Source organism: Notamacropus eugenii, chromosome 5 (genome assembly GCF_028372415.1).
Source record: "Notamacropus eugenii isolate mMacEug1 chromosome 5, mMacEug1.pri_v2, whole genome shotgun sequence".
Classification (NCBI taxonomy): domain Eukaryota; kingdom Metazoa; phylum Chordata; class Mammalia; order Diprotodontia; family Macropodidae; genus Notamacropus; species Notamacropus eugenii.
Window position 1 is genome coordinate 405,519,224 of NC_092876.1, and position 26,346 is coordinate 405,545,569.

The 26,346-nt window shown below is 36.0% G+C and overlaps 1 protein-coding gene across 3 annotated transcripts in view; it reads left to right on the forward strand.

Annotated features, from left to right (window-relative positions):
* The window catches only part of TMEM131 (transmembrane protein 131), a 274,693-nt gene that overhangs the window by 121,222 nt on the left and 127,125 nt on the right, over positions 1–26,346 (forward strand). For 2 of the 3 annotated variants that reach the window (XM_072614596.1, XM_072614595.1), the window contains exons 3-4: positions 3,831–3,868; positions 23,435–23,485. In XM_072614596.1, the coding sequence (XP_072470697.1) occupies positions 3,831–3,868; positions 23,435–23,485 (89 nt within the window). The remainder of the gene's footprint in view (positions 1–3,830; positions 3,869–23,434; positions 23,486–26,346) is intronic. The other variant, XM_072614597.1, reaches the window with a different exon arrangement.

The window sequence follows — 26,346 nt, forward strand, 5'->3', positions numbered from 1 at the left end:
TCAGTTATTTTTGATACCTCCTCTGGGGTATTCTCCACTCTAAATTTAGGAATCTCTTATACTATTGTGTTAAAACCAACCAGCAACAGTGGTATTTCCGGCTCTCTAGAGTTCCATGATTATTGCACTTAGCATACTAAGTCATCCAATGTGCAACCAAACCTGGAGTTCTAACCTTTTTACCCTCATTTTGTCATTGTATATTATGCTGTGGCAAATTTGACCCTTTTAGTATAAGATGCCTGTGATCTAGGGGAATGGTAGTTGGTCTCTAGACTGTTGGACTCTTAATCATTATGCTCAAAAAACTCAAATGAATCTGAGATCTTATCAATGTGAAGGTTCCTTCTAACAGTACAGTTATAATCCATGCATTCCTGCCATCCCAGTGAGAATCTTGTCTATATCCTTCATTTGAGTTTTCTACGTAGAATCAATTCAATTTTCTTGGAATGTTTTCTTGGCATTGTGAGTATTCTAGTGAAGACTCTCCATTGGTTAACTTTCTCTCCTTTTCCTTTTTTCTTTCTTTTCTCTCTCCCAAGCCCATTTTCTTTCACAACTTTTTATTTATCTTATGTTTTATTTTACTTTATTTTTTCTTATATTTTATTTTTAGCTGGTTTCCAAGGACTAGCCTGGCGAAGTACAGAAAATCCCTGCTAGGTCAGCCTCTTGGTTTTAAATTCTTTGACTGTGACAACCATAAAACAAAGAAAAATACAAAATGGTTCAACGTAACCAAGTAGCTCTCCAATTTAAGTATGTATTTCTGCCAAGTTTTATTATTGTAACCCCTTGTTTATTGTATCTCGGTAAGTGTATTTCTTGATATTGTATTCATACTTTAGTTATTTTTAAAGAATTCCCTTTTCTGTTTCTGCTGAGTTTTGTTAGTAATATACAAAAAGGCTGATGATTTTTGTGTTTATTTTATATCTAGCTACTTGAATGAATTTATTTCAGTTTATTAGTTAAATTCTCTAAAAAAAAAAGCCATATACTCTGCATGCAGTACTAACTATGCTTCTTTTTTGCCTTTGCTTATCCCATAGATTTCTCAGTCTCATCTTATTGCTATAGATAGCATTTTTAGAACTGTATCAAATAATAGTAGTGACAGTAATGGTACATCTTTGCTTTTTCCATGATCTTATTGGAAAGCTGTAGCATTTCTTCTTCACAGAAAGTACTACCTCTTGGTGTGTGTTGTTTTACCTTCTTTGCTAGTATTTATTAAATTATATTAGTTTTACCTTGGTAGTCATTAGGCATATTGGTCTATCTTTTTCTTTCTCTGATTTATCTCTCTTTCATCTAGGGGCCAAGACCTTAGCTGCATCAAAAAAAGAGTTTATTTCCCTATTTTTGCAAACATGACTTAGTATTAAAATTATTCATTTTTCTAAATTCGATAGATTTTATTTGTAAGCATGGGAACCCAACTCATCAACTCAGCCCGTATCTTCCTGCACCCTGGGCTAAGGGAGGCAATTGGACTTGGTCTCCACTGAAACCTCCTGTCATGTTCCAGGGGTGTGGAGGCTCAGGTCCATCTGATCCTGGACTTTTTTGGTGGGAATCTCTAAAGACTTGTTCAGTATTTTTTTATGGAATTAGGTTATATAAATTTTCTATTTCTTATTCCTTTAAACTGTGGGATGGGGGATTGTTTTGTTGTTGCAGATATACACTTACCTATTTCATTTAAGTTGTCAATTTTCTTGGCATATAAATGGTCAACATCATTTCTAATGCTTGGCTTTTTATTATGAATTAGACTTTTTCATTTTTTACACTGGAAATTGATTTTCTCCTTTTTAAAACCAAATTAACTCATGGTTTATGTATTTTATTAACATTTCTTAAAAGCAGCTGCTAGTTTTATCAATTTCAGTGTGTTTTTTTATATTTCACTTCAGTTTTGTTTATTCTATTTTAATTGATATAAATTTTTCTCTAAGGACTGTTTTGGCTGTACCCCAAAACTTTTGTTGTATGTTATCATCTTTGTAACTTTTTTGACAAAATTACCTATTTTATAATTTCCTTTTTGTTAAAGAGCCTAGAATACCTTATACACTCTTTACTTAGTTTTTGTGGAATGTCCTTTTTTTTGGTGTCTCTTTTTTTAAATTACATTTTTTTTCCAGTTATTCAGCATTTATTTTTCTCTCTACCAACTCCTCCGCTAAAAGGAAAACAAAATCCTTGTTCCAAATAAGCAAAGTCAGACAAATTCCTGTATTGTCTTTTCCCTAATTTTTAAGGTACATTGTAAGCTTCTTGAGGTCAGGCCCTGTTTTCCTTTGTGTCCTCAATGCTTAGCACTATGCCTAGTTCTACAGTAAAAACTTAATATGTGTTCTTTTGTTGTTGAACAATGAAACAGAATAGACTAAGGGATGGCGGTCTCCTTTGCTGGAGCTATATTCAAGCTATGCCCACCAACTGTAAACATCCCCCAAGGCTCTGCCCTGGGTACTCTTCTCCCTCTCTACTGTTTTGTTTGGTGATCATATTAGTTCCTGTGTATTGAATGAACATTTCTATATAAAGGGTTCTCAGATGTATTTATCCAGCCCTAACCTCTCTTCTGACCTACAATCTTACATGTCTGTTGGACATCTCATATTGGAGATCCTATATTCATCTTAAATTTAACATGTCTAAAACTGATTTCATAATTCTTCCTGCTATGTCTTTCAGCCTTTCCTAATTTCCCTGTTACTGTCAGGGGCAGCAGCATCCTCTCAGTCATGCAAGCTTGTAACCTAGATGTCATTCTTGACTATTCATTCTTTCTCATGACCACCCTCCCCATATATAATCTGTTGCCAAGTCCTACTGTTCTAACTTTGCAACATCTTTTACATATACCTCCTCTCCTTGATACTGCCACTACCCTAGTGTAGGCCCCTCGTTACCACGTGCCTGGACATTGCAGTAGCCTGCTATGGTCTCCCTGCTTCAGATCTCTTCCCATTCTATTCTGTCCTTCACTCATCAATTGATCTTCCTAACTGATCCAAAGATGAAGTCAAATTGATCTTCCTAAAATTCAAATCTAACCATGTCACACACACCTCCACTCCCATTCCATCAACTCTGGTATTTTATTTTGTCTCTAGGATTAAATATCAAATTCCCTGGAATGCTGTCCCTCCTCACCTCTGCTTCTTGCTTTTTCTGGCTTCCTTCAGTTCTCAGCTGAAATGCCATATTCTAATGCCATAGTGCCTTCCCTCTGAGATTATCTCAAATTTACTCTTCCATAAATTAAAGTGAATGTTTTCCTTAAAGGTTATCACGGTTAGATTGTGAATATCAGTAAAATTCTGATTCTAGAGTAGTTTCAAACACATTGGAAATTCTTTTGGAATAGCCATGTATCTAATTTATTTGAATATCTTCAGTGGCGGAAAATCTTTGAGGACAGATTGATATTTGGAAATAGCCAGATGTCCTTAAAAACCAGAAATCTGGTCAGAGAGGGGTAAGGTGGTGAATTTGGACACTGATGTTTTTGGTCAGAAATGTGATGATTGTAATGAAATTGATAATCTCAGTTCATTTGGTAAGCTAATTATGAAGGCAGTTAAAGAGAAATTTCCCCCCAAAAATGTCAGAAGAATAGTAGCCATATTGGTGAAAGTCTATAGGCTTTCAAGGTAACTTCTTCAAATGTAATGTAACATAAAACATTATGTTAAGCAGTCACATAAAGTTATGTATAAAAATATTAATATTCATACATCTTAAATAATCTGTATGTTGATTGTTGTATTAAAGTCTTGATTTCAGTCTTACTTATATTATTCCTTTTACAGACTGAGACAATTGGACTCAATTCCTATCAGCAGAAAAGGTAAGAACTAAATATTAGAATTTCATTATGCTGTTATTAGCACACTTTCAGATCCTTTTGGAAATCTATTTCCTTTTTTTTTTTTTTTAAGAGAGCAGTATTATTTAACATGCATAAGCACGGAGTTATAAAACATTTAAATGAGAAGTTTAATGTACTATAAAGGCTTATATTCCACACACACTCAAGTTTTTTGATTCATTGTAAACAGTTGTGTACAGATACAAAAGAATTTCTTCTGTGAAGTGTTTTTAATGATTACAGTCAGTTAGATGGCACTTATTTTTTGTTACTAAGTGCAACTTTATAATTTTCCAGTACATGTTACTGGCTAGCATACATTTATACAAAGAGCAGGGATTTGTTTATAGGGAGAACTATTCCTCAATCTTCTATTGGCCTAATATGGGAAAAGCCATTTAACTTTCAGAGCCTGTTCTGTCTTCATATTTGTCATTTCTTATGGCTCAGTAATCTTCTATTACATCTGAATATCACAATTTATTTTGCTATTCTTCAATTATGAAACGTTTTGTTTCTAGGTTTTTTTTAAATGATGAATAGTGTTCTATCTTGGGGGGAGTTTTTTGTTTTGTGTTTTTTTTATTTTTTTGTGGTATACTTGGGACTTTTGTTGAGGTAAAATCTGATAGTAAGACTTCTAGATTAGAGGATTTGAATAGCTTATTAATTTTTTAAAAATAATTCCAAAGTTTTCCATGACAGCACCAATTCACAGCTCTACCAGCAATGGATCAATATGCCTTTCTTCCCACACCCCTTTCACCATTTAATTGTCTCATCAAAATTGATTAAGTATTCCTTATTGGTCCCCATTTTCCAATTTCTCATGCAATTAAGATGACCCAGTAACATTTTTGTGTTCTTTTTTAGAAATAAGTTCCCTGTGCACTTAGGGGTTTTACAATAGAGGACTAATATGAATAAATGAATGAATGAATGAGTGAGTGAGTGAAGCATTTATTGAGCACTTACTATGTACAAAGCACTGTGCTAAGACCTTGGAAATACAAAGATAGTGCTTGATCTCAAGGAAGAAGATTAGCTCCATACTTTGTCTCCTTTACCCAGTCTTAATTTCTTAATTTCATTTAAATTGTCTTTCTAATTCTGGAACAGATATTCTAAGTTATGAAATCTTGCCATCCTTCATCATGAACCCTGAAATATTAGCTAATGGTTAATGTAAGCAAAAGTATTGTCTTATTAGATATAATTAACTTATTTCTTCAAAACTTTAAAAAAATTTTAGCAACAGTTTTCCGTTTTTATATTTTCTTTTTCCTCTTCTTGAGCTCTCATTGAGCTCTCGTAACAGAAATGAAAAATGAAAAGAAAAAGTAGTTCTGCAAAACTAATCAACACATCAGTAGAATTTAGCAGTATATGCAGTGTTCTGCACTAAAGGTATCAAATATGCAGTCCACAGAATTCCTCCTTGCCACCTCAACCAGATTAAAATAAATTATTTAGCAAAATAAATAAAAATAAAACATAGATAACATTACATTTTAAAACTCGGTTAGTATATAACCTGTATATATCCTTATATACGGATTAGTGGCCATCTTTTGGTTTTGACACTACTGTTCTTCATCCATAGTCCCCCACATCTCCTTGGAAGGTGGGGAAGTACATTTTCCTAGCTCTTTTCTGGGACCAAATTTAATCATATTTACATAGAATTCAGTTTCTTTTGTTCTTGTTTTCTGTTCCTATCTTTGTGATTATTGTGTATGTTATTTCTTGTAGTTCTTTGTTTCACTCATCAGTCAATTCATTCCTCTTCCCATAATGCTCTTTTCAACTTTTTAAAGATGTCATTTTAGGATTATAGGATCCCAGAGTTGGAAAGAGCTTCAGAGGTAGCCTGGTTCAACCTGTAGAATGAGTCCTCTCTCCAGCATCTCTAGCATCAAAGAACTCATTATCTCTCAAGGCAACTACAATTAAGAAGTTCCTTCTTTTATTAAACCAAAATTCTGGTTCTCTGTAGCTTCTACCCTATTAGTCCAGATTCTATATGCAGGAGCCAAATAGAATAAGTCTAGTCACTCAGTTGTCTATAGCTATTCTGTTCAGCCAATATTTATTAAGCATTTAATATTATAAGTCACCCTGTTAGTTGCTGGGTACATAAAAGGGGGTTGGGGACTATGTACACTGATAAGCTAAGACAAACACTGATAAGTCCTAATAACTTAGGATATCAAAAAAGGGCAAGCATTCTAAAATACAGAGATGATAGAGTACATTCCAGGAACGGGGGTCAGCCTGAACAAAAGCACAGAAGAAGAGTGATGAAATGCTGTTTCAGAGACACCTACTAGTTCAATTTGGTAGAAATGTACAGTGCCTAAAGGAGAAAATTGTGAAATGACGGAGAAGATAGGCTAGAGGCAGACATTTCTTCATATATTTGAAGACTTTTCTCATTATTTCTTCTCTGTTCCAGGCCACAAGTTCCCAAATATTTCTAAGTTAGAATTGCAAAGCTAGAAGAGATAAAGGAACTGAATCCTAAAAAGTCATAACTGGTACTACCTACCTAACCCAACACAGCTATTATTAGGATCAAGTGAGAACATACCTAAAGTACTTTGTAATTGAATGCCTGATATAAAATCTATTCAAACCTAAAGTCAGGTAGAGTTAGAACTAAAGCCTAAGACTAGCATTTAGTACAGTGCATTTTAGATAAGAAAAATAGGAGACACATTTGAGACATCAAGACCCTTTTGTCTCAGTATTTTTCTGTTTCTAGTCAGATGGGAATTTAGGATAGAAAATATCTTAATCTGTGAAGCACCTGTCTCCATGAATGTCCTCTGGCAGGTGACTAGTTTACCAGATTGCTTAACTGTTTCTGAGCCTCAGTTTTCTCATTTACAAAATGAGGATAATAATACCTGCCTCCGTCAGCCTTACTTAAACTATGTGAGAAGTTCTTTGCAAACAGTAAAGCACTACGTGAATGACAGTGTTATCATATTCGTGTCCTTCAGATGCTATATTGTCAATACCAAAGCAATTGTTTTCTGCTCTTAACAATACAGATAGATCTAGAATGTAGTTTTTAGACTGGTCATTTGGAAAATACCTTAATGACTCATAGGATCTGCTCTGTTGAAATTTTACTGAAATCATGTTTTAAGATTTTACAAAAAATACATAGGTTGGTTTTAAGCTGGGATTTTGAAGTACTATTTTGACGCTACATTTTGAAATTTTCTATTTTAAAATTTGTTTTATACCAATTTTTTTAAACTCCGGGGAATTTTAGCCTCATTAAATGAAGAGATTTTTCATATATGCAAAAGTTTTACAACCTTTAACTTCTCTTAAAGGATAGGATCAACTATAGAAAAAAAAAGTTTTTATTTGTGTGGGATGGCTCAGGTCCCTACATAAATCAATTACTCAGAGGCCTCTCAAAGTGATGACAGAAAAGTGATTTATTCGATTCTCGAGAAGCGGGGCTCACCTGTAGGAGTAGGAAAGCCGAAGACAAGAACAGGACAGTGATTTATATAGACCCTAATGCAAGTCCCTCCTCCCCCCACTGACCATTTTCCTCATTAGCTGAGAATATGGTCTTACATTCTAGACACGAAATCTAACCAATCCCTTTTGAAATGAAGACATCGAGGAATTATGTAAGTTTTGTCCAATCATTGAGACCCTAATACACTACACAGTTTTATATCCTTATATGGAACTATTCTGTTCTAAAAAATATTGTAACCTTGAGCCTTTAGGCCTTACCTCACCCCTGGGAGAAAAATTACAATCTGAGGAGTCTTCACTAAGTCTGTCCCACTCAATCCCTCCTCTTATTTATCAGCCTGAAGACTTCTCACGGATGTTTCAACCAAAGTTCTGTAACATAATCTCACACTGTCTATTAATCTCCTCATCCCAATCAGGATCATTCATGTTTCTTGTCTCCACAGGTGCCCAACCTTCCTTCTTTAATATCATCAGTCGAATGGCTCCTTCAGTCCTTTCTTCTACTCTAGCAAGTTTTAGTAAAGAATTTCTAACTATTTTAGTAATTAGTGAAATTAAACAAGGTAAACAAATAGGAAATAATACAATACCACTAATTGCTATAAGGCCAAACCACAGTAACCTCTTCCACCAGCTCCCCTCAAACCAGGACCACCAGGATGTATTGAAAGGGGAGCCCCAAGTTTGTATGGGAACATGAGCAACTTTCCTGATATTCTTGGTGATCTCTTTCACTATCCTTCCATTATCATCAATTTTTAAGCAACATGTAAATAAATTGAGTTTCCTACAAACTCCTCCTTCTTCTGCAAGTAAATAATCTAAGATTAATCTATGTTGCAGTACTGCTTCCCTAGTTTGTGTGGCTTGATCAGCCAAGAAGTCCAAAGCCTTTGCTGTTTGATTGGTTATAACTTCAACTACTGCTTGGAGTCTGATTAGTCTGTTTAATAGATATATAGGGGTTCTATAACCCCAGCTCCCATCTTGAGCCCAAGTTTCAGGCCTATACTCTCTGATTATCCTCTCAGGAGGCCAAGTATCGCCCCACCCATTTGCATTTCCAGTCTGAGTGAGGGAGGTGTCAATGTTCCTCTTTCTTTTTGCAAGATCATCATATAGAGGGACCCCTGGATGCTGTTTCCCTGATTCAGGCAAGAAAAAGAATTTAGGTCTTACCAATCCAATGTAACAAACACCTCTCCAGTTTAGCAGAAGGTGAGTATAGGCTGTCTGTCCACATATCCAGTAGTGCCCTCTCAAAGCAGGATTTTCCTCTAGAAACAGTCTTACTCTGTAATCCACAGCCGGAAAGTACTTCACATCATCCGGGCCTAATGGTCCCCCTTTCATGATCACTGACTTACCCTTCCATTGTTGTTGTTTCCTCTTCCATATACAATGTTGATAATTCTCCCCAGTTCTATTGATTACACTCCAGAAAGTATCAAACATCATCCTATGTGTTCCATTCTCCTACTTCCATACCCATTCTTTATATTCTGTGTTATTCTTAGTACTATTCATATATATATATAAAATCTCCACAAATAGTCATGGTCGTGACCCCCTTCACATGGTTTTCTGGGATCAGAGGGGTTGTAAAACTTATACCCACAACTTTTGTGATATTCCTCTTTTGTTTTCTTTTCATATGAAGAGGATGGAAAAAATGAATGGGTACAGGGAATCACCCTACTATCTGAACAGGTAATACCGTTCTGATCCCATCTGTTTGCATACTGGGCACAATCAATACGAGCCAGGGTTTCTGGTCTTTGTGTGAATGTCCATTTACAATTACTTTTTCCCAGCCATGTCTTCTGCAATTCAGGTCCTGTTTGGTTTAAACAATGTTCACCTGGAACTGATTCAGACAAAGACCATTGGTGTTTCTCTTGGCTTGTCCAGAATCTTGTTCTGTCATGTACTACAGATCTATTACTTAAAATCCAGACTGGACTCAGCGGTACTGCTACCCATGGCCATTGGCTTAACTGCTGAGGTCCCCCCACAAATCCAACAGTCGGATACCTCAAAGGTGTCCGCAATGGTCTGAATTAGGGCCAGGAAACTATTTTCAAGAGTGGGGTTGATAACTGGGGCCTGGTGTCCCAGCAGTGGGAATAGGCTCATGCCTAAAAGGGACATTCCCAGGGTATTACATTTTGGTTGCATTGTTCCCACGGTTTGTCAAGTCCACACAGTCTTAATAGAAGAGTCCTGTTTAGATATTGTGATTAATGGCTTAGGACAATTGCTGAACAGAGAATCCTGTTAAGAACAAACAGTAATAATCCTAGTATAGTTCCCCAAATAACAAAACTTATAATGAATATATATATATATATATACCTCATTGGCTATCCCTTTCCAAATTCTGTGTGTTCTCACACACGCTTCAAATGGAGCTATTAATACTGACAAGGTATGTCTCCAAGCATGAAGCTTGAGAGTTTAATAACTAATAGCAATAATTATAAATGACAGTAAACAACTTTAAATTTTTTTTTAAATGCAGTAACCTTCCATAACTTTGTCTACTGGCTTCCCAATCATGCTAAACATTTTCTGAATTGGGATGGGGGAATAGATAGTTCAAGGTTCAATCTTACCCATATTCCTCCCCTCCTATTATTTATTCCTGTTTCCACACCTAATCCAGTCAATAAATACCTCTTCACATTCTTTCCCTTATGAATCCTTCCCTTCATCTATCTCCCTTTTATATGAATATGGGAAGGAAGCAAAGTTGACTGACACATTAGCAAATTACAGGGGGGCAGTCCCCTTGTCATAATGAACTGTCCATTTAGAGGTTCCATCTCATACAGCAGTCTGGGGAGAAATATCATCTTCTGCAATTTTCTGATCTGGATGCTCCTTCAAACAGTCGTCAGCACAGCATCTCAGCATCTTCTTCTCTTCATCTTCTTGTAGAAATCCAGATGTCCACTCTCCTACAAAACTGAACTTAATACCATCTTAGATTACCATTCCTATCACTCTTACAAAAATCACAATTGAAACTTTGACAAATTGTCATCTTTTTTTTTTAAAAAGAAAATTCACATTAAAATGCAGCTTCTACATTTCACAGTAAGTCATTATTCATTCCCTCATTAGGAAGATGAGATTTCACTAAGGAGTCAATACCAGGCTCCAGTACTTATATAAATGCAATAAATAATCATTTTTAACACAGTGCATATCACATCATAAAACAATTCCAACTTCTGATCATGTGATGCTTCTTTTAAAGCATTTACAATATAGTCCACAAACCATTTTTCATTTAGCATTAACCAACTAGGACAAAATAATAACTATGCATGCTAGTCTCACAAGCCCTTGACCTGATTGTCTTCACACTATTACTAAGAATTAGAGTACCGTAACTTATTGTTGTTGGTCTAAAGTCCTAAACCTGTTAGCTCAATTTTAGACTGAACTTCAGATGTTCCCCTACCAACAATCTATTATTCAAAGGATCTGGTATTATTACTTACAAAACTTCTGATTTTAGGAATTTGCCACTAAGAGTGGGGACGTTGCAAGAAAACAACATCTCCCTCATTTCATGTCAATTCCAGGCAGGAGTAGATTGTCAACTGGCATTCAGCCAGGCTTCAAGTCTGCCAGGTGTCAGTGGGGAAATTGAGTCAGGAGAATCCTACCTCAGCTCAGGCTGAACAGCCGCTCTCCCGACCTTCCCATGAGATCACCTTTTTGCAGTTCATACCAGCATCTCACAGGCTTGCTGGCATCATGGATCAGTGGCTCAGACCGCCTCGCTTGCTATCCACACCTGGAGTTAGACTCAGAAGAACAGTCAGTTAATAGTCCCACAAAAATCTTAAAATAGCAAGCTCCAATAATCAGTTTCAGACATGACTAATTTCACATTGGCTAAGGAACATCTTTGAAGCAGGTCTAAGTAGCCTACATGCCTTTCTATACATGTTCTAGTTCCTGATTGAATAACAATCATAAGTCATTGCTCTAATAGATTTATATCTGTTTCCCAAACTACTTTATCCCTTTCTAACCCTGCTCAATCTAAAAGAATGAGCTACACATGGTAAGTTCAGACATTAACTTGAATATTTATGTTTATGTAATGAATTCAAATCAAAACAATCATTTAACTTTCAATGCCAAATATTACCAGAGGCTACCTACCTCTAAGAAAATTAGACTGAAATTCTTTCCCCAAACTGAGGATGTCTCTGATTTAGTCTCAGTAATTAATTCAGTTAATTGTTTTAATACTAATTGCTTTTACATCATTTTGTAACCTGTAAAGATCTTATTCCAAGTTGGGACCTTTGTCCATTACCCCAAAAGAGTTTTAGTCTCATTTGTCTAAAGGCCCTGGAAAACTTCACCTTAAAAACTCCTTGTTTTTTTTTTTTTCCACATGAACCGGCTCTCCTAAGATCCACTCTATCCCTATGCCCAAGTCTATTCTACTTCCCACTCTTAATTCTATCAGTCCAAATCTCCAGTTTACTGGCCACTCCCATCAAGACCATTCCTGGAGCTCCCAGACCACCTGCCCCCCCCCCACCTTTTTTGTTTTGTAAGGGATTCCTTTCTTTGAATCCCCCTGTAAATAAAATACAATTACAGTTAACTTTAAATCCCAATTTTGTTCTGTGTAACAATGATACAATATCTATTTATTCCCATTAGATTTAGAAAGAACGTTCCCAGAGATTTTATTTATTTCTTAGATCTTAAATTTGCCCTAAAGAGCCAATCACTGAAGATCATTTCTTGTACATTTTCAAATTCTCACCAAAGCAAGTTCTATACACAATCTCCTCAGCTGCTGGGGCTGTACTTGTTACTAGCCTGAGGACTGCTTCTTTCCCCCACATATTCACACAGTGTACCAGCTTTAGGTTTTAGCATTAGAATTACAAATGGCAAACATAGTTTTCATAAGTGATAACAAATTGTTTTAGCTATGAACCCGAACAATAAATTTCAGATGACACCAATTGCATTTTCATATCCTATTAGAGAAACTAAATTCTTCCCACTTTTGTAACTTACAAATACAAATTGGATAGGTAGGCCTTCCAAAAACCCATATGAAAGATTTTACAAAGTATTTCTTAATACAGCAAATATTTCCTCTCTTACGAACAGTTTACAGTTTATCACAATCCCCTTGAAACTAATTGACAGAAATCACAAGAAAAGACCTAAACCCAAAGCCTTTTCACATTTGCCCATAAACTTTCTTTTACAAAAATAACTTTAGAGTAAATGCTTGATTCATGGCAAAAACAATTTTAGCTAAAATTTCCTTTTCAACAACAGAAATAAACTTTTAACATAATACATGCTCAGATGAAACAGGCTTGAAAATCACACCTATATATATACCCGTACATTTTTAAAGCGTTCTCATTTTCTTAATAAGAATGCTACAACACGGAAACTCCTATATAAAAAAAAATTCATAACAGCTCTTTTTAACCAATTCATTAATTAACTTAACAATGCAATTTCTAATACATTATTTAGATGGATTACCTAAAAATTTAAACTTATTTAAGTTTACTTTAAACTTAAAAGAAGCCATTAACCTATTCGGCTTTTTTTATAACCAAATGTAAGTTTCAAATTATCAAATTTCTATCACATCTTTTTAAAATCCCAATCTATATGTAACAAATTACAAAATTCAAAATCGTGTAAATAGTTACATTAGATTAATGTTGCATCTAACAAATACCTATCCTTTTGTTACTGGATCTAACATTTTTGGCAGAAATGCTGCTAGGTGTCTCTGCCCTCCTCTTATTTGTGCCAGGATTCCCAAGGCCACCCCTTTCTGGCCCTCCCACCCTGCAAAGAAAAAGAAAAACCTAAACTTATTATCTTTTTACTTTAAATGCATTGTCTGGCATCAAATATATTGATCTAATTAAACCTAAATCCAAAACTCTCAGCTCTAAGTTGCTTACTTGAGATTTTTTACTTTCTAATCTTCTGCTTACTTCCACCAAACTTTAATAAATTCTAACCTATCTGAAACATTAAATTAAGAATGACACATTTTACCTATTCACAATTCCAAATACAACCAGAATGAATTCACGTAACTTTCTGTTATTTCCCATTACACTAAAATTTCTTCTTTTGAGTGAGGCAGGAAATGGTTAAATGGTTGCTAGCATGCCTCTTAGGTCTGAGGGAAAAAGATTTTTTTTTTAATTTTTTTTTTTTCCTTTCTCTCCCCCCTTGTCCCTCCGCCCCTCTGAAACTAGTGTGGAGGGGTTGAAGAAAGGGAGTAACAGGAATTTCAAGGACAGTTCAGCTCAGCCTTTCTGCTCCTGCTGGCTGGCTGGCTGGCTAAATTTACCACCTTATCAGATAAAAAAAAAAAGAGACACACAGACTTTCATTCACACAGAAATACCAACACAACATATACAGACAAAACATTTAACAGAATAGAATAGTACATATAGGTTTAAATTTTTGTCAAACCCAGTCCTCGGAGGAACCATATTTGAGCCAGATTGTGCCTCCTCCTCCGATGTCTTTTCACCCCATACGAAACAACAGTACTTAATCATCTTTTTCTACATTCTTTTCTCTATAATTTTGGTAATTCATGCCAATTTTGTTATCGGTTTCCCAAGGGACTGTTTACCGGTATTTCTTCCTGACTCCACTCTGAAGCTCTATTCTTGGACTGCTTTTGTCTCATTTTGGTCGAGGGTTGTCGCCAACACCTCCGAGTCTGAGACTCAACGAATTGTGCTAGCTCCCTTGCTAGCTCTCCTGCTGGCTCCTTTGGTCGAGGGTTGTCGCCAACACCTCCGAGTCTGAGACTCAACGAATTATGCTAGCTCCCTTGCTAGCTTCTCTTGCCAGCTCTCAGGTGAGGGTCGCCCGTCACCAGCAGTCACCCAGCAAACGTTTTTTCGGGGGGCCCTTCACCCTGGGGTCCCACAGTCCACTAATTTGGTTGGGAGTCGTCACCTTCTCCCCGAGTCTATCTAAGACTCAACAAATTGACCCCCCAGACCCCCCCCCCCCCCGCCCTGCTTACTGCTGGGTCGTATACATGTACAAGTTGCCTGACTGCAAACTTCAACACCAACCGGTTGGCATTTTTACACACTTCACAGCTTCAGAGTCTTTGGAGTCTCTATCTCTATTCTTTTCTGTCTTCACTGAGTTCCTCTGCTTCGGGTCGTTACCTTGCAGAGAGGGAGGCCCGGCAGCCCTTTTCAAGGACGAAGGGGAAATCTCCCCGAGGGCGCCCAGTCTTTGAACTGAGCTGTCAGCCATCTCTCAGAAAGGCCACAGATCCCGGGCAAATGCCCCCAAACTGTGTGGGATGGCTCAGGTCCCTACATAAATCAGTTACTCAGAGGCCTCTCAAAGTGATGACAGAAAAGTGATTTATTCGATTCTCGAGAAGCGGGGCTCACCTGTAGGAGTAGGAAAGCCGAAGACAAAGAACAGGACAGTGATTTATATAGACCCTAACGCAAGTCCCTCCTCCCCCCACTGACCATTATCCTCATTAGCTGAGAATATGGTCTTACATTCTAGACACGAAATCTAACCAATCCCTTTTGAAATGAAGACATCGAGGAATTATGTAAGTTTTGTCCAATCATTGAGACCCTAATACACTACACAGTTTTATATCCTTATATGGAACTATTCTATTCTAAAAAAATATTGTAACCTTGAGCCTTTAGGCCTTACCTCACCCCTGGGAGAAAAATTACAATCTGAGGAGTCTTCACTAAGTCTATCCCACTCATATTGAAAGTGAATTTAAGTAAGCAAGGAATAATCTTTTGCATCTAACTACTATGACACATGTTGTATAGCACTTGCATAGCAGAATAGCTTTCAGAAAAGCAGCAACAAATTTCAAATTAGAATGAATGTGATGCTCTATTTTTAACCTGATTTGCTTAGTCTGCCTCACTGATGGGCAGCAAGGTCTGTAGTATTCCATTCCAGTGATGCAATACTGTATACCTTTTCAGGTAAAATACTGTGACAGTTTAATTATCTAGAAACCTAACATGTTAGGAGTTTGAGTCCCATATTCATTGTTTATTCTGTCAACTTTTATCAAGTACATGCTATGTGTATTGCAATTTGGAAAGTGTTTGGGGTGGATACAGATATACATAATCCCTTCCCTCAAACAATTTAGCAATTTGAGCTAGTTAACTTTGCCCTTTTACAAGACTATAGATTGCTTTCGTTTTACCCAGTCAGCTTTCTTGTGAATGGTACCATTTTGTGTGTGTAAAGATCACAGATCCATAACTTTACTAGAAACAATACTGGAAGTACAGATTTTATTGATGGACTGTCACTGTTATCTTTGTGTGGTAAAAGAAACATTTTATTGTCTATCTGTATCACTTAAAGTAGAACAGAGAAAGCCATGAATAGCCTGGAAAATCATATATTCAGACAAATATTTCATCCTATCTTGATTTTCCTACAACTCATTTCAAATTTTGGTGACTAACATTGGCTAGCTCATGGTTATACATTAGACATAATTTTTATACTGTACAATTCAGAAAGCATACAGTCATTTTAAAAAGAATAAAGCTATAACTGATTTTCACAGTTTCTTATATGATATATTTTGCAACCTATTCACGTTCGTAGTTCCCCTCCATTGCCCTCTGCAAAGCTTATTTTAGTTCTTCAAAAGCAGTAATGTTCCACATCACACTAACATATAACAATGACAATAAAATATTAGTATTGCAAATAAAGTCTTTTTCTTTCATGGGAAACTCCTGCAGAGGAGCTTTGCAATTTCCCAAAAACAGTCTGCTCCACTCTCATTCTTATATTCAGCTCTGGGCCCAATTTGTTGTCTGTCTGTGTGGTCTAGCCCAGTTATACTCTGTGGGAGACACTCTACAGGGTAGCTATTCAAAAGCATGTGGAAATCTGGACAAGACATTCTCCATCCACTTGGTCTTTCCTATGTGGATAGAACAAACTCCTTTGAGCAATTACAGATCTCATCCAGGAGTTTCTGTAATGTTCTGAGGCTTGCTGCAATATACACAGTGCCATTTACAAATTCGTCCTTCTTATGGCTTAGAATATTTAGGATTTCATCCATCATAGTGGTGAATACCTTTGGCAAGCATACATACAAGAAAAGTGATTTTAAAGGGGAGACTTTTCATGTCACAGATTATTTAAGTCATGCACAGTTTCGCAAATGCAATCCAGTCCATTTTCTTCTTCCTGCTAAATTCTGAGATCAACTCAATGTCTTCATGCACCACCAGTCTAAGATATATGGAGTTAGGAGCTGCCCTTCCAGTGACATCACAATCTGGACATTGGTCATCCTCCATTTGTTTTTCCTTTCCTCTGTAGCTGTCACTCTTTCTTTTTGACCTCTTACAAAAGCAGAAAATAGCTCCCCAGGAAAAATCCTGAAATAGTGGAGCCAGCAGAAGGATGGGGTGGAGCAGTCTCTTAACCTGGGAAATTTGGAGGATCAGCAAGAAAGGTTTGTTTCTCTAAGGTAAAAGGAGAGCACATTCCAGGATAGGAAGCTGGTGACAAGCTCCACCTCAGCAAACCAGCCGGAGCTCCAAAGCCCCAGGTTGATGGACCACTCTCCTCATCCCTGATGTGAACCAGCAGATTCAAGCTTGGAGAATCATGGTGTGACTGCAGGCCAGCAGTCGGCCCCCAGCAGCAAACCTCCACGAGATTCAGTGTGGCCCCAGGTAGGTAAGTGGTCTCTCACAGCTAGACCCCCTTATGTTCCAGTGCAGCCTTAGGCAAGTGTCCCTAGCAGCAGCACAGCCTCAGGAAATGCAGAAAACTGGCCTGGCCTCAGGATGTGCCAGACACCACCAGTGAGACCCCAGGTCAGCTGCCAGACTCCTAGAGCACCCAGCTGCCAGCACCTGAAGCCATGGCACACAAATCCTGTGACCAGGCCCCTGGCTCCCAGCACAAACAGTTTGGGACAGTGCCCTCTGTGCTCCCGCAATTTTACAGTTAGAAATAGGCAAACATCATGAACAAGAATCAGAAAAGAACACTGACCATAGAGAATTACTATGGTGACAAGGAGGATCAAAACAAAAACTCAGAAGAGGGCAACATTGTCATTATATCTACATCTGAAACTTCAAAGGGAAATATGAATTGGTCCCAAGCCCAAAAAGCCATCTTAGAACAAGCTCAAGAAGGACTGTAAAAATCAAATAAGAGAAGTAGAAGGAAAATTGGGAAAGGAAATGAGAGATATGCAAGAGAAAGTCAAGGAAGGACAAAAATTGACTGAAGAGGAGAATTCCTTAAAAAGCAGAATTGGCCAAATGGAAAAGGAGGTTTATAGCTAACTGAAGGAAACAATTCATTAAAAATTACAGTTGGGCAAGTGGAAGCTAATGACTCAATGAGACATCAAGAATCAGTCAAACAAAATCAAAAGAATGAAAAAAATAGAAAATGTAAAATATGTCATGGGAAAAGCAACTGACCTGGAAAATAGATCTAGGAGAGATAATTTAAGAATTTGGTCTGCCTGAAAGCCATGATCAAAAAAAAGAGCCTGGACAGCATCTTTGAAGAAATTACCAAGGAAAATTGCCCTGATGTCCTAGAACCAAAGGGTAAAATAGTCATATGTTTAATATGCTTGTACATGTATAGCCTATATCAAATTGAACAATGTCTTGGGGGGGGGGGGGTATGGGGGAAGGGGGAGAAAACTTACAATGTTGGAAACTAAAAACAAGTAAATAATTTTTTAAGAAGAGTCTACTAGGTATAAAAAAAAGAAACATTTAGAGACTTTTCACATTCATTCAGTGATGAGCCAAATCTCTCCATTCTCCATTATTTTTGTTTTCATGGATATATTTATTTGGAGTAGACATTTGTGATTTGAGTTTACAGTTCACTTCACTTTTACTTTCACTTCATACTGCATTATGTGTCCCTGAAAATTATATTTAGAGCATATATTTGGCTATTAAATCGTAATTTCTCATTGATTTTCATTATTACTTCAGAAAAATATCCCACAGGAAATATTTTAAATCCTTGGGGTATTTTAAGGCACATTTTCCTCTTAAATATACATTTGAAGGTACATTATACTAGGGAACATATAGTCTTTGGGTATTTAATTCTTCCGTAAACACCCTTCAGGAAGTCTATTAAATATTTCACACTATGTTTACTTGCTTATTTTTCAATCACACTTTGTAATGAAATACAAAACAATTCCTGTTTTCGGGGGAATTCTTACTAATTCAAGGGAACTATGTAAACAGTTGCATGCAGTTGTTCTGGGAATTTGTAGGCTCATAGATTTAGTACTGGAAAGGAATTCAGAGAGCATGTCCAAGTCTTTCATTTTACACATTGATTCCCAGAGTGGTTATATGACTTGGCCAAAGTCACTTCCAATAATTTGGAAATAACAAATGGCAGATATTTTTTAGCCAAGGTAAACAGCCCTTAGATTGCTTTCAGAAAGTGAAGATGTTATTGATGCTTTAAAATATGTAGTTAGTCCTGCTATCAAAAGTATTTATTTAATGGCAGACTTAATGCCTCCCTAGAAGATAATTTGTGGGCTCTGAAGTATTTTTACTAATCCGACTAGAGTCTCTCTGCATTTTTTTAAAATACTAAATGTTCTTAACCTGGGGTCCATTAGTTTGTTTTTTAAAAAATCTACTTCTTTTGCTAGCTGAATTTCAGCAGAATTAATTTCTTTTTTGTGTTCCCTTGTATTTTATTTTATGTATTTAAAACCATTCTGAGCAGGGTTCTGTAGGTTTCACTAGACTGTCAAAATGATCCATGAGTTACGTTGATTTGATTAAATCTACCTGTTCTGTCTCAAACTCTCCGCTGACCTCTTATCTCATATCTTCAACTGTGTTTAAGACATCTAAACTTTATATCCTATATTCAGTTGCTTCTGTCATGTCCAACTCTATGTGACCTCATTTGGAGTTTTCTTGGCTAAGATATTGGGGTGGTTTGCCATTTCCTTCTCCAACTAATTTTATAGTTGAAGAAATTGAGGCAAATAGGGTTAAGTGACTTTCCCAGGAACCTACAGCTAGTAAATGTCTGAAGCCAGATTTGAACTCAGGAAGATGAGTCTTCCTAACTCCAGGGCCAGCATTCTATCCAGTGTACCTCCCAGCTGCCCTCCCCTTTCCTACTTTCCCTGTTGCTGGAGAGGGCAGCACTGTCTTCCCAGTCTCTCAGACTCACAATCCTGAATTCTTTACTATCTCTCACCCCTCTGTATCCAAGTTGTTTCCAAGACCTGTTGATTTTACCTTTGTAACACATGTCCTGCACATACCCTTCTCTCCTCTGATATTGCCACCACTCTATTGAAGATCTATCACTTTGCATCTGGATTATTACAATAGCCTGTGGTTGAGTTTGCCTGCTTTTAAGTCTGTCCCCACTGCAGTCCATCCTTGATTCAAACACTGAAGTGATCTCCTGTGGCCCCTCCTCCCATACACTCCTTACGCCCCCTCCCCCAAACCCATTGTCTTTGGGATCAGATACATAGTGCTCTATTTGGCATTCAAAGCTCTTCACAAGCTATCCCCCTTCTACCTTACAGTCTTACACCTTAGTCCCCAACACATACTTTTAAGTCCATTGACACTGTCCTCCTGGCTGTTCCATGAACATGGCACAGTATTTCTAAGTTCTGGGCATTTTCTCTTACTTGTCCCCCATGCCTAGAAGTCTCTCCATCCTCCAGTCTCTCCATCTAAGTCCCAAATAAAATCTCATCTTCTACAGGAAGCCTTCCCCAGCCCCTCTTCGTTCCATTATCTCTGTTAGTCATTCCCTATTTGTCCTGTATATTGTTTGCTTTGTCTATATTTGTTCACATCTTGTTTCCTCCTGTTAGATTATAAGCTTCTTCAAGGGAGAATCTGTCTTTTGCCTCTTTTTGCGTGTCCTATATTTGCACAGTGCTTGGGGCATATAGGTGCTTAATAAGTGTTTATTGATAGATAATGGAATCTCTGCTTCACAAGGTATAAACATTTTGATCATTTTATTTGCATTATTCCATATTGCTTACCAAAATAGTTTTACTATTTCACTGCTCCACCAATAATATATGAGTGTATTTAACATTCTACCACCCCTCAGAAAATGACTTCCTCTTTTTTGTCATTTTTGCCAGTTTTGTAGTTTGGTGTTAGGTGAAAACTCAGTGTTGTTTTGATTTACATTTTTCTTATTATTAGTGATTTCGAGCATAGCTGTCAGACTTGAGACCCATAGAAGGCTCAAGTGAGGAAGGAACCAGATTAAAAGCTAATAAAAAAATGTTTATGAAAAGAAGTAAAGATACAGTAAAACAGATAATGTTAATTTGTGGTTTTTTAAATCATGGCCCCAGTCATACCTTTCTATTTGAATTTGATATCACTAATTTACAACATTCTTTCACGTGTTTGTGAATGCTTTGCAGTTTTTGTTTTGAGAACTATTTGTTCATATCTTCTAGGAAATAAATGGTTTTTAATGGCACAGTGAATAGAACACTGGGTGTGGAGTCAGGACCATCTGAGTTCAAATCCAGCCCCAGATACTTACTGTATGAACCTGGGCAAGTCATGTTTCCTTATCTGTAAAATGGGAATAATAATACCACCTACCTCCCAGGGTTGTTTGAAGAACAAATGAGATAAAAATTGTAATGTGCTAGCACATGGTAAATGCTATATAAATGTTTGCTGCTATTATTATCAGTCATATTGCATATGTGTTTATAATATATATAACATGTTCATATATATTCATATATAACATGTATACACGCATATCTAATATGAAATATGTATGCACATTTAACAGAAACACATACACACATTTAACAGAAAAATATGTTACAAAGTTTTGGGGCGGGGGGCATTCCACCACTTTCCTTCTTATCCTGGTTGCATTTATTTTGTGTGTACAAACTCTTGAATTTTATGTAGTCAAAGTTTTCTATTTTTTGTAATTTCCTCTCTCTCTTGTTTGGCTAAGAAAGAGTACATTTCCTACGCAGAGTTGTGAGAAGCATGTGGTTTGTTTCTTTTCTAATTTTTATTAATAGTATGATCTTTAATTGTTACAGTTGTAAATCCATTTATAATACATTATGGAGTATGGTGTGAGGTGTTAGTCTAAGCCTAATTTCTGCAAGTCTGCTTTCCAGTTTCTCCAGCAGTTTTTATAGGTAATTCATGTTTTCTACTTTATCAAACACTAGGTTATTGAGTGCCATCCTTTCTGATTCTCTTTTCTCTAGTCTATCCCATTGGTCTCTCTGTTTTTAGTGATTACTGGATAGTTTTGACAACTACTGCTTTATGTTATAGATACAGGTCAGGAAGTGCTATTCCCTTTTGATCCCTGTTTCTTTTCATCATTTATCTTCATATCCTACAGTTTTGTTTTTTCTAAATGAATTTTGTAATTATTTTCTTAAGTTCTATAAAGTAATCCCTTGGTGATTTGATTGGTAGAGCATTAAAAGTGTAAATTAATTTTGGTAGTATTGTCATTTTTATTATGTTAGCACAGTCTAACCTTGAGCACTGACTGTTCCTCCTAATCTTTAGGTTGTTCTTTATTTCTTTGTAAGGATCACTTTGTAATTAACTCAGTAAAAGTCTTTTGTGTTTTTTTCTTTCATCTTTTCCAATAGAAGTTGGTTTTTAGGTCAGTCACCAGATAGTTAATGAATTTTTAGACATTTGGAATGGAATTTCCTTTCCTGTTGGCTTCTTGTATTTTGTTATTATATAAAAAATGCTGTTGATTGTGTAGGATTGATTTTGTAGCCTTTTACTTTGCTAAAACTGTTGTCTCAATTAGTATTTGCACTAATTCCCTAGAATTTTCTAAATATATCACTTATCAGCAAGTAGGATTAGTTTATTTCCTCTTTACTTGTCTTTATACCTTTTCTTTCGCTTGTCTTACTGCTGTTGTTAGAATTTCCAGAATTATATCAAATAATAGTGAAGAGAGTGGGCATACTTACATCTCTCTCATATTTATTCATATAGATTCTAGTGTATTTCCATTACAAATGATGGTTGCGTTTGGTTTTAGATAAATCTTTTTATGATATTAAAAACAATCCCTCTCTACCAATCTTTGTAGGGTTCTTTCATGAAAGAGAACACTCGTTTGCCAAAGGCTTTGTCTGTATTGATTGGGATGATTATGTGGTTTTGAATCTTTTGGTTTTTAATATTAGTTACGTTGATTGCTTTCCTGATGTTGAACCATCCTTGCATATTTGTTTTAAATCCCACTTGGTCATAATGAATGACATCATGGATAAACTGCTATAACCTGATAGAGTTTTGTTTAAAATTTTTCAGTCAGTGCTCTTTAATGAAATTGGCTTGTAGTTTTCTTTCTGTGTTGTTGAATTCTTTTCATCTTTTCCTGGTTTATGTATTAGGACTTTGTTCATCTCCAGAAGTATTCTTATGGGGAGCTTTCTTAATTTTTGAGAATAATCTGTTTCAGTTGTTCTCTAAAAATTTGATAGAATACTTCTGTGAATCCATCATGACCAGGAATACTTTTTTTTTTACTTTGGTAATCATTTTACAGCTAGATCTATTTATATTTATATTTTTTAACATATACTCTATTTTTGTTGTGTTCTTAGTTTTCTTGGAATATGGCTTTCTATAATCCTTATTCATTTTTGGTGTGTAATTCACCTTGTTCGTCTGCTATCTTATGATTTAGTTTTCTACCCTCTTTTAAATCAGATTAGCTAAGTGTTTATCAATTTTATTAGTCTTTTCAAGGAACTAACTTTTACTTATTTCTATGGTTTGTTTCCAATTTCTCTATTTCTCCTTTAATTTTATCATCTTATTTGTTTATTTGCTGGATTTCTAATTTTTTAAAATGCATATTCAGTTCATTAATCTTCTCTTTTTCTATTTTGTTAATATATATTTGTAGGGATATGGTTTTTCCTCTGAGGACTTCTTTATCTGCATCCCAGAAATTTTGGTATGTTTTTTCATCGTCATTTTCTTTCACATAATTCTTAATTGTTTCTGTGATGTTCTTTGACTTGCTTATTATTTAGGATTTCATTGTTAAGGCTCCATTTGAGTCTATGTTTTTTGTTTCTGGACCCCGAACTAGTGACTGCTTTTATTGTTATTGTCTGTAAAGAACATATTTATTGTTATTGTCTTTTTACATTTGTTTGCAATATCTGTCTTTTACATTTGTTTGCAATATCTCTGTCAGTTTTTGTAAAAGTTCAATGTGATGAGAAACATATATATTCTTTTATGGTCCCATTTAAAGATGCCATAAGTCTTTTAAGTCTAGTTTCTCCAGGAATTTTTTCTATTCCATATTTTCTGTTTTGATTATCCCCCGTTAGACTTAATCAAAAACTATTAGAGGAATATTGACATCCCCTATCGCTATTACGTTCCTCTCTTTCTTCTTGAGGCTCAGTTAAGTTTTCTTTGTGAATTTGGAGTGTGTACATTTGTTACTGGTATTAGTTTGTTCCTTTCAGCATGATATAGTTTCCTTGGTTATCCTTTGTATTTTTGAAAGTTTGTTTTTGCTTTGTCAAATAGCATGATTTCACCTCCTGCTTCTTTGGATTGATTAGAAACCTAATACATTGTTTCCATCCTTTCAGTTTAATTTTGCATACATACTAGTTTTTAAAATATATTTCTTGTTAACAACAAATTAGAGAGTTTTAGTGAGATTTAAGATTCCAGATTTTTCTATTCTGCCCATTATTTTTGCTGTGCAGGCCATAAATTCTTCTCTTGTAATTCTCATTTCTCTTTTGAACCACTCAAGAACAATATGTAAGTTTCATGTTCTTGTCACTTTCCACGGAATCCTCATCATGTGTTGGATCATTTTCTTTCGTTTTGCAGTATTTATTCATAGATATCTGAACTTAATAGATCTGGAGGTCATATTTCCTTCTTTTGTTAATGTTTTTTCCTTTTGATTTACCTGCTTTATATATGTTCATAGTCTTTGAGTTTTCTTCTTCCTGACATCTTTGGTAATTTCAGGTTGTTTGTTTGCTTTTTCCTGCCTTATTGTCATCTTTTACTCACTTTCTGATTCCCTCCCTTGTGGTGGTGGTGGCAGCTGGATCTCAAAGGTCTTAACCTCTTGTTTTGCTGCATAATTCACAATTCATCAATCTAAATGTCTTCCTAAATGACTTTTGCATGGAGACAGAGCTTACCTCATCTGGATTCTGGGCTTTTTTCCACAGGCTTAGTGAAGTGTTACACAGCTTCTCATACACATGTCTTGTCCTTGCTGTTCTTAGTTCTCTGGCCTGGCACTGAAAGTTTAGAGAGCTCTCGCCCTGGTGCTATAGGGTTGATTGCTGTAGTTTGCATCTATGAGACTTTGTGAGGAGGGACATTAAAGGGGTATTAGAACTGAATTCTATTTTGAGACCTCTCCTCTGCTGCAAAAATCTTTTCCAGCACAGAACACTGCTGCTGGTAGCACTGTTTGTTTGTCATGACATGAAGAGACTTTTGCAGCCTAGAGCCCTGAGTCTCCATGACACTGGAAAGAGGGAGAGGGAAGGAGGATGGATTGGGTTTTGTTACAAGTCTGTGTATAGAGTCCTTGTGTTCTGTTGCACAGCCAGTGATCCAGGTCTTTGTGTCCACTAATGTAACCTTGCTCTTTTGGAAACAGGGAGCCAAGTCAGCTCAGGATAGATGTTTTTTCATGGTTTTTGGTTATTTTATTTTTAACCTTCTTTTTGATTCCTGCTCTTGTAGACCAGAGGTGTCAAATACTCAGTCCACAACCCTCCTAAGTGAGGCCAAACCAGATTAAAATCTAATTGGGAAATATTTAACAAAATAAGTAAAAATACAGTAAAACATAGATAATTTCACATTTTAAAATGTGAAATTTTCTGCAAGTATCCTCATGTACTTTAGTGTTCCTTGTTTTTATTTGAGTTTGACACCACCATCCTAGACAATGGAGACAGCTAGAATTGCTTTATCTTTAGCACCTAATTTCTATTTGGGAGACATTTGAGGAGTCATGGGAGTCAGAGAAAATGTCTAGTCCTCATCTTGTTGGTCATGTAAATTAGAAGGTCTATCAGTGATTTTTTAGTTGCTGAATCCAATGGCCTTTTCATAATTCTCATTCATTTTTACCTTTTTTTAACATTTTACACTGTCTGCCCCTTCATCTTGGATGCCCTTTTCTCTCTGGGTTTTCAAAACATTGTTCTTTCCAAAGATTTCCTGTCTTTCTAATAGATTATTTTCAGTTTTCAGTACTGCATGATCACCCATATATCTCTTCATGTATATGAATTTACCCCAGGACACAGTCCTGGGCCTTCTTCTCTCTACCCTGTATTTTAGTGAGCTTATAAACCTCAGTAGATTAAATTTTCATTTGTGTACAGGTGACTTCCAGATTTACATATCTAGTTCTCATATTTACTTAGTTCTATTACTTTATCACCAACTGCCTGTTGGATCTCCCCACCTGAATGCTGCATAGTCATTCCAAACTCAACATGTACAAAATTGAACTCATTATCCTTCCCCCTAAATCTCTTCCTATGTGATAGTTAATGAGTTTGAAAACTTATGCACTCTAAGTATTAAAAAGACTAATGGAGTCACTTTTCTTGAAGTTTAAAAAGAACATATTTCCAGCTAATTAAAACCATAAGTAAATATCTACTTTTGTTAGATTTGTGTTTTTAAGGTCATCTTCAAGCTGAAATTTTAATCATTCCTTACCATTTTAACATAACAGTTGAAAGCTATCAACTCAGATTGTATTGTGAAAAGATACAACCTCGTTGACTTATTTTATAAAAATAT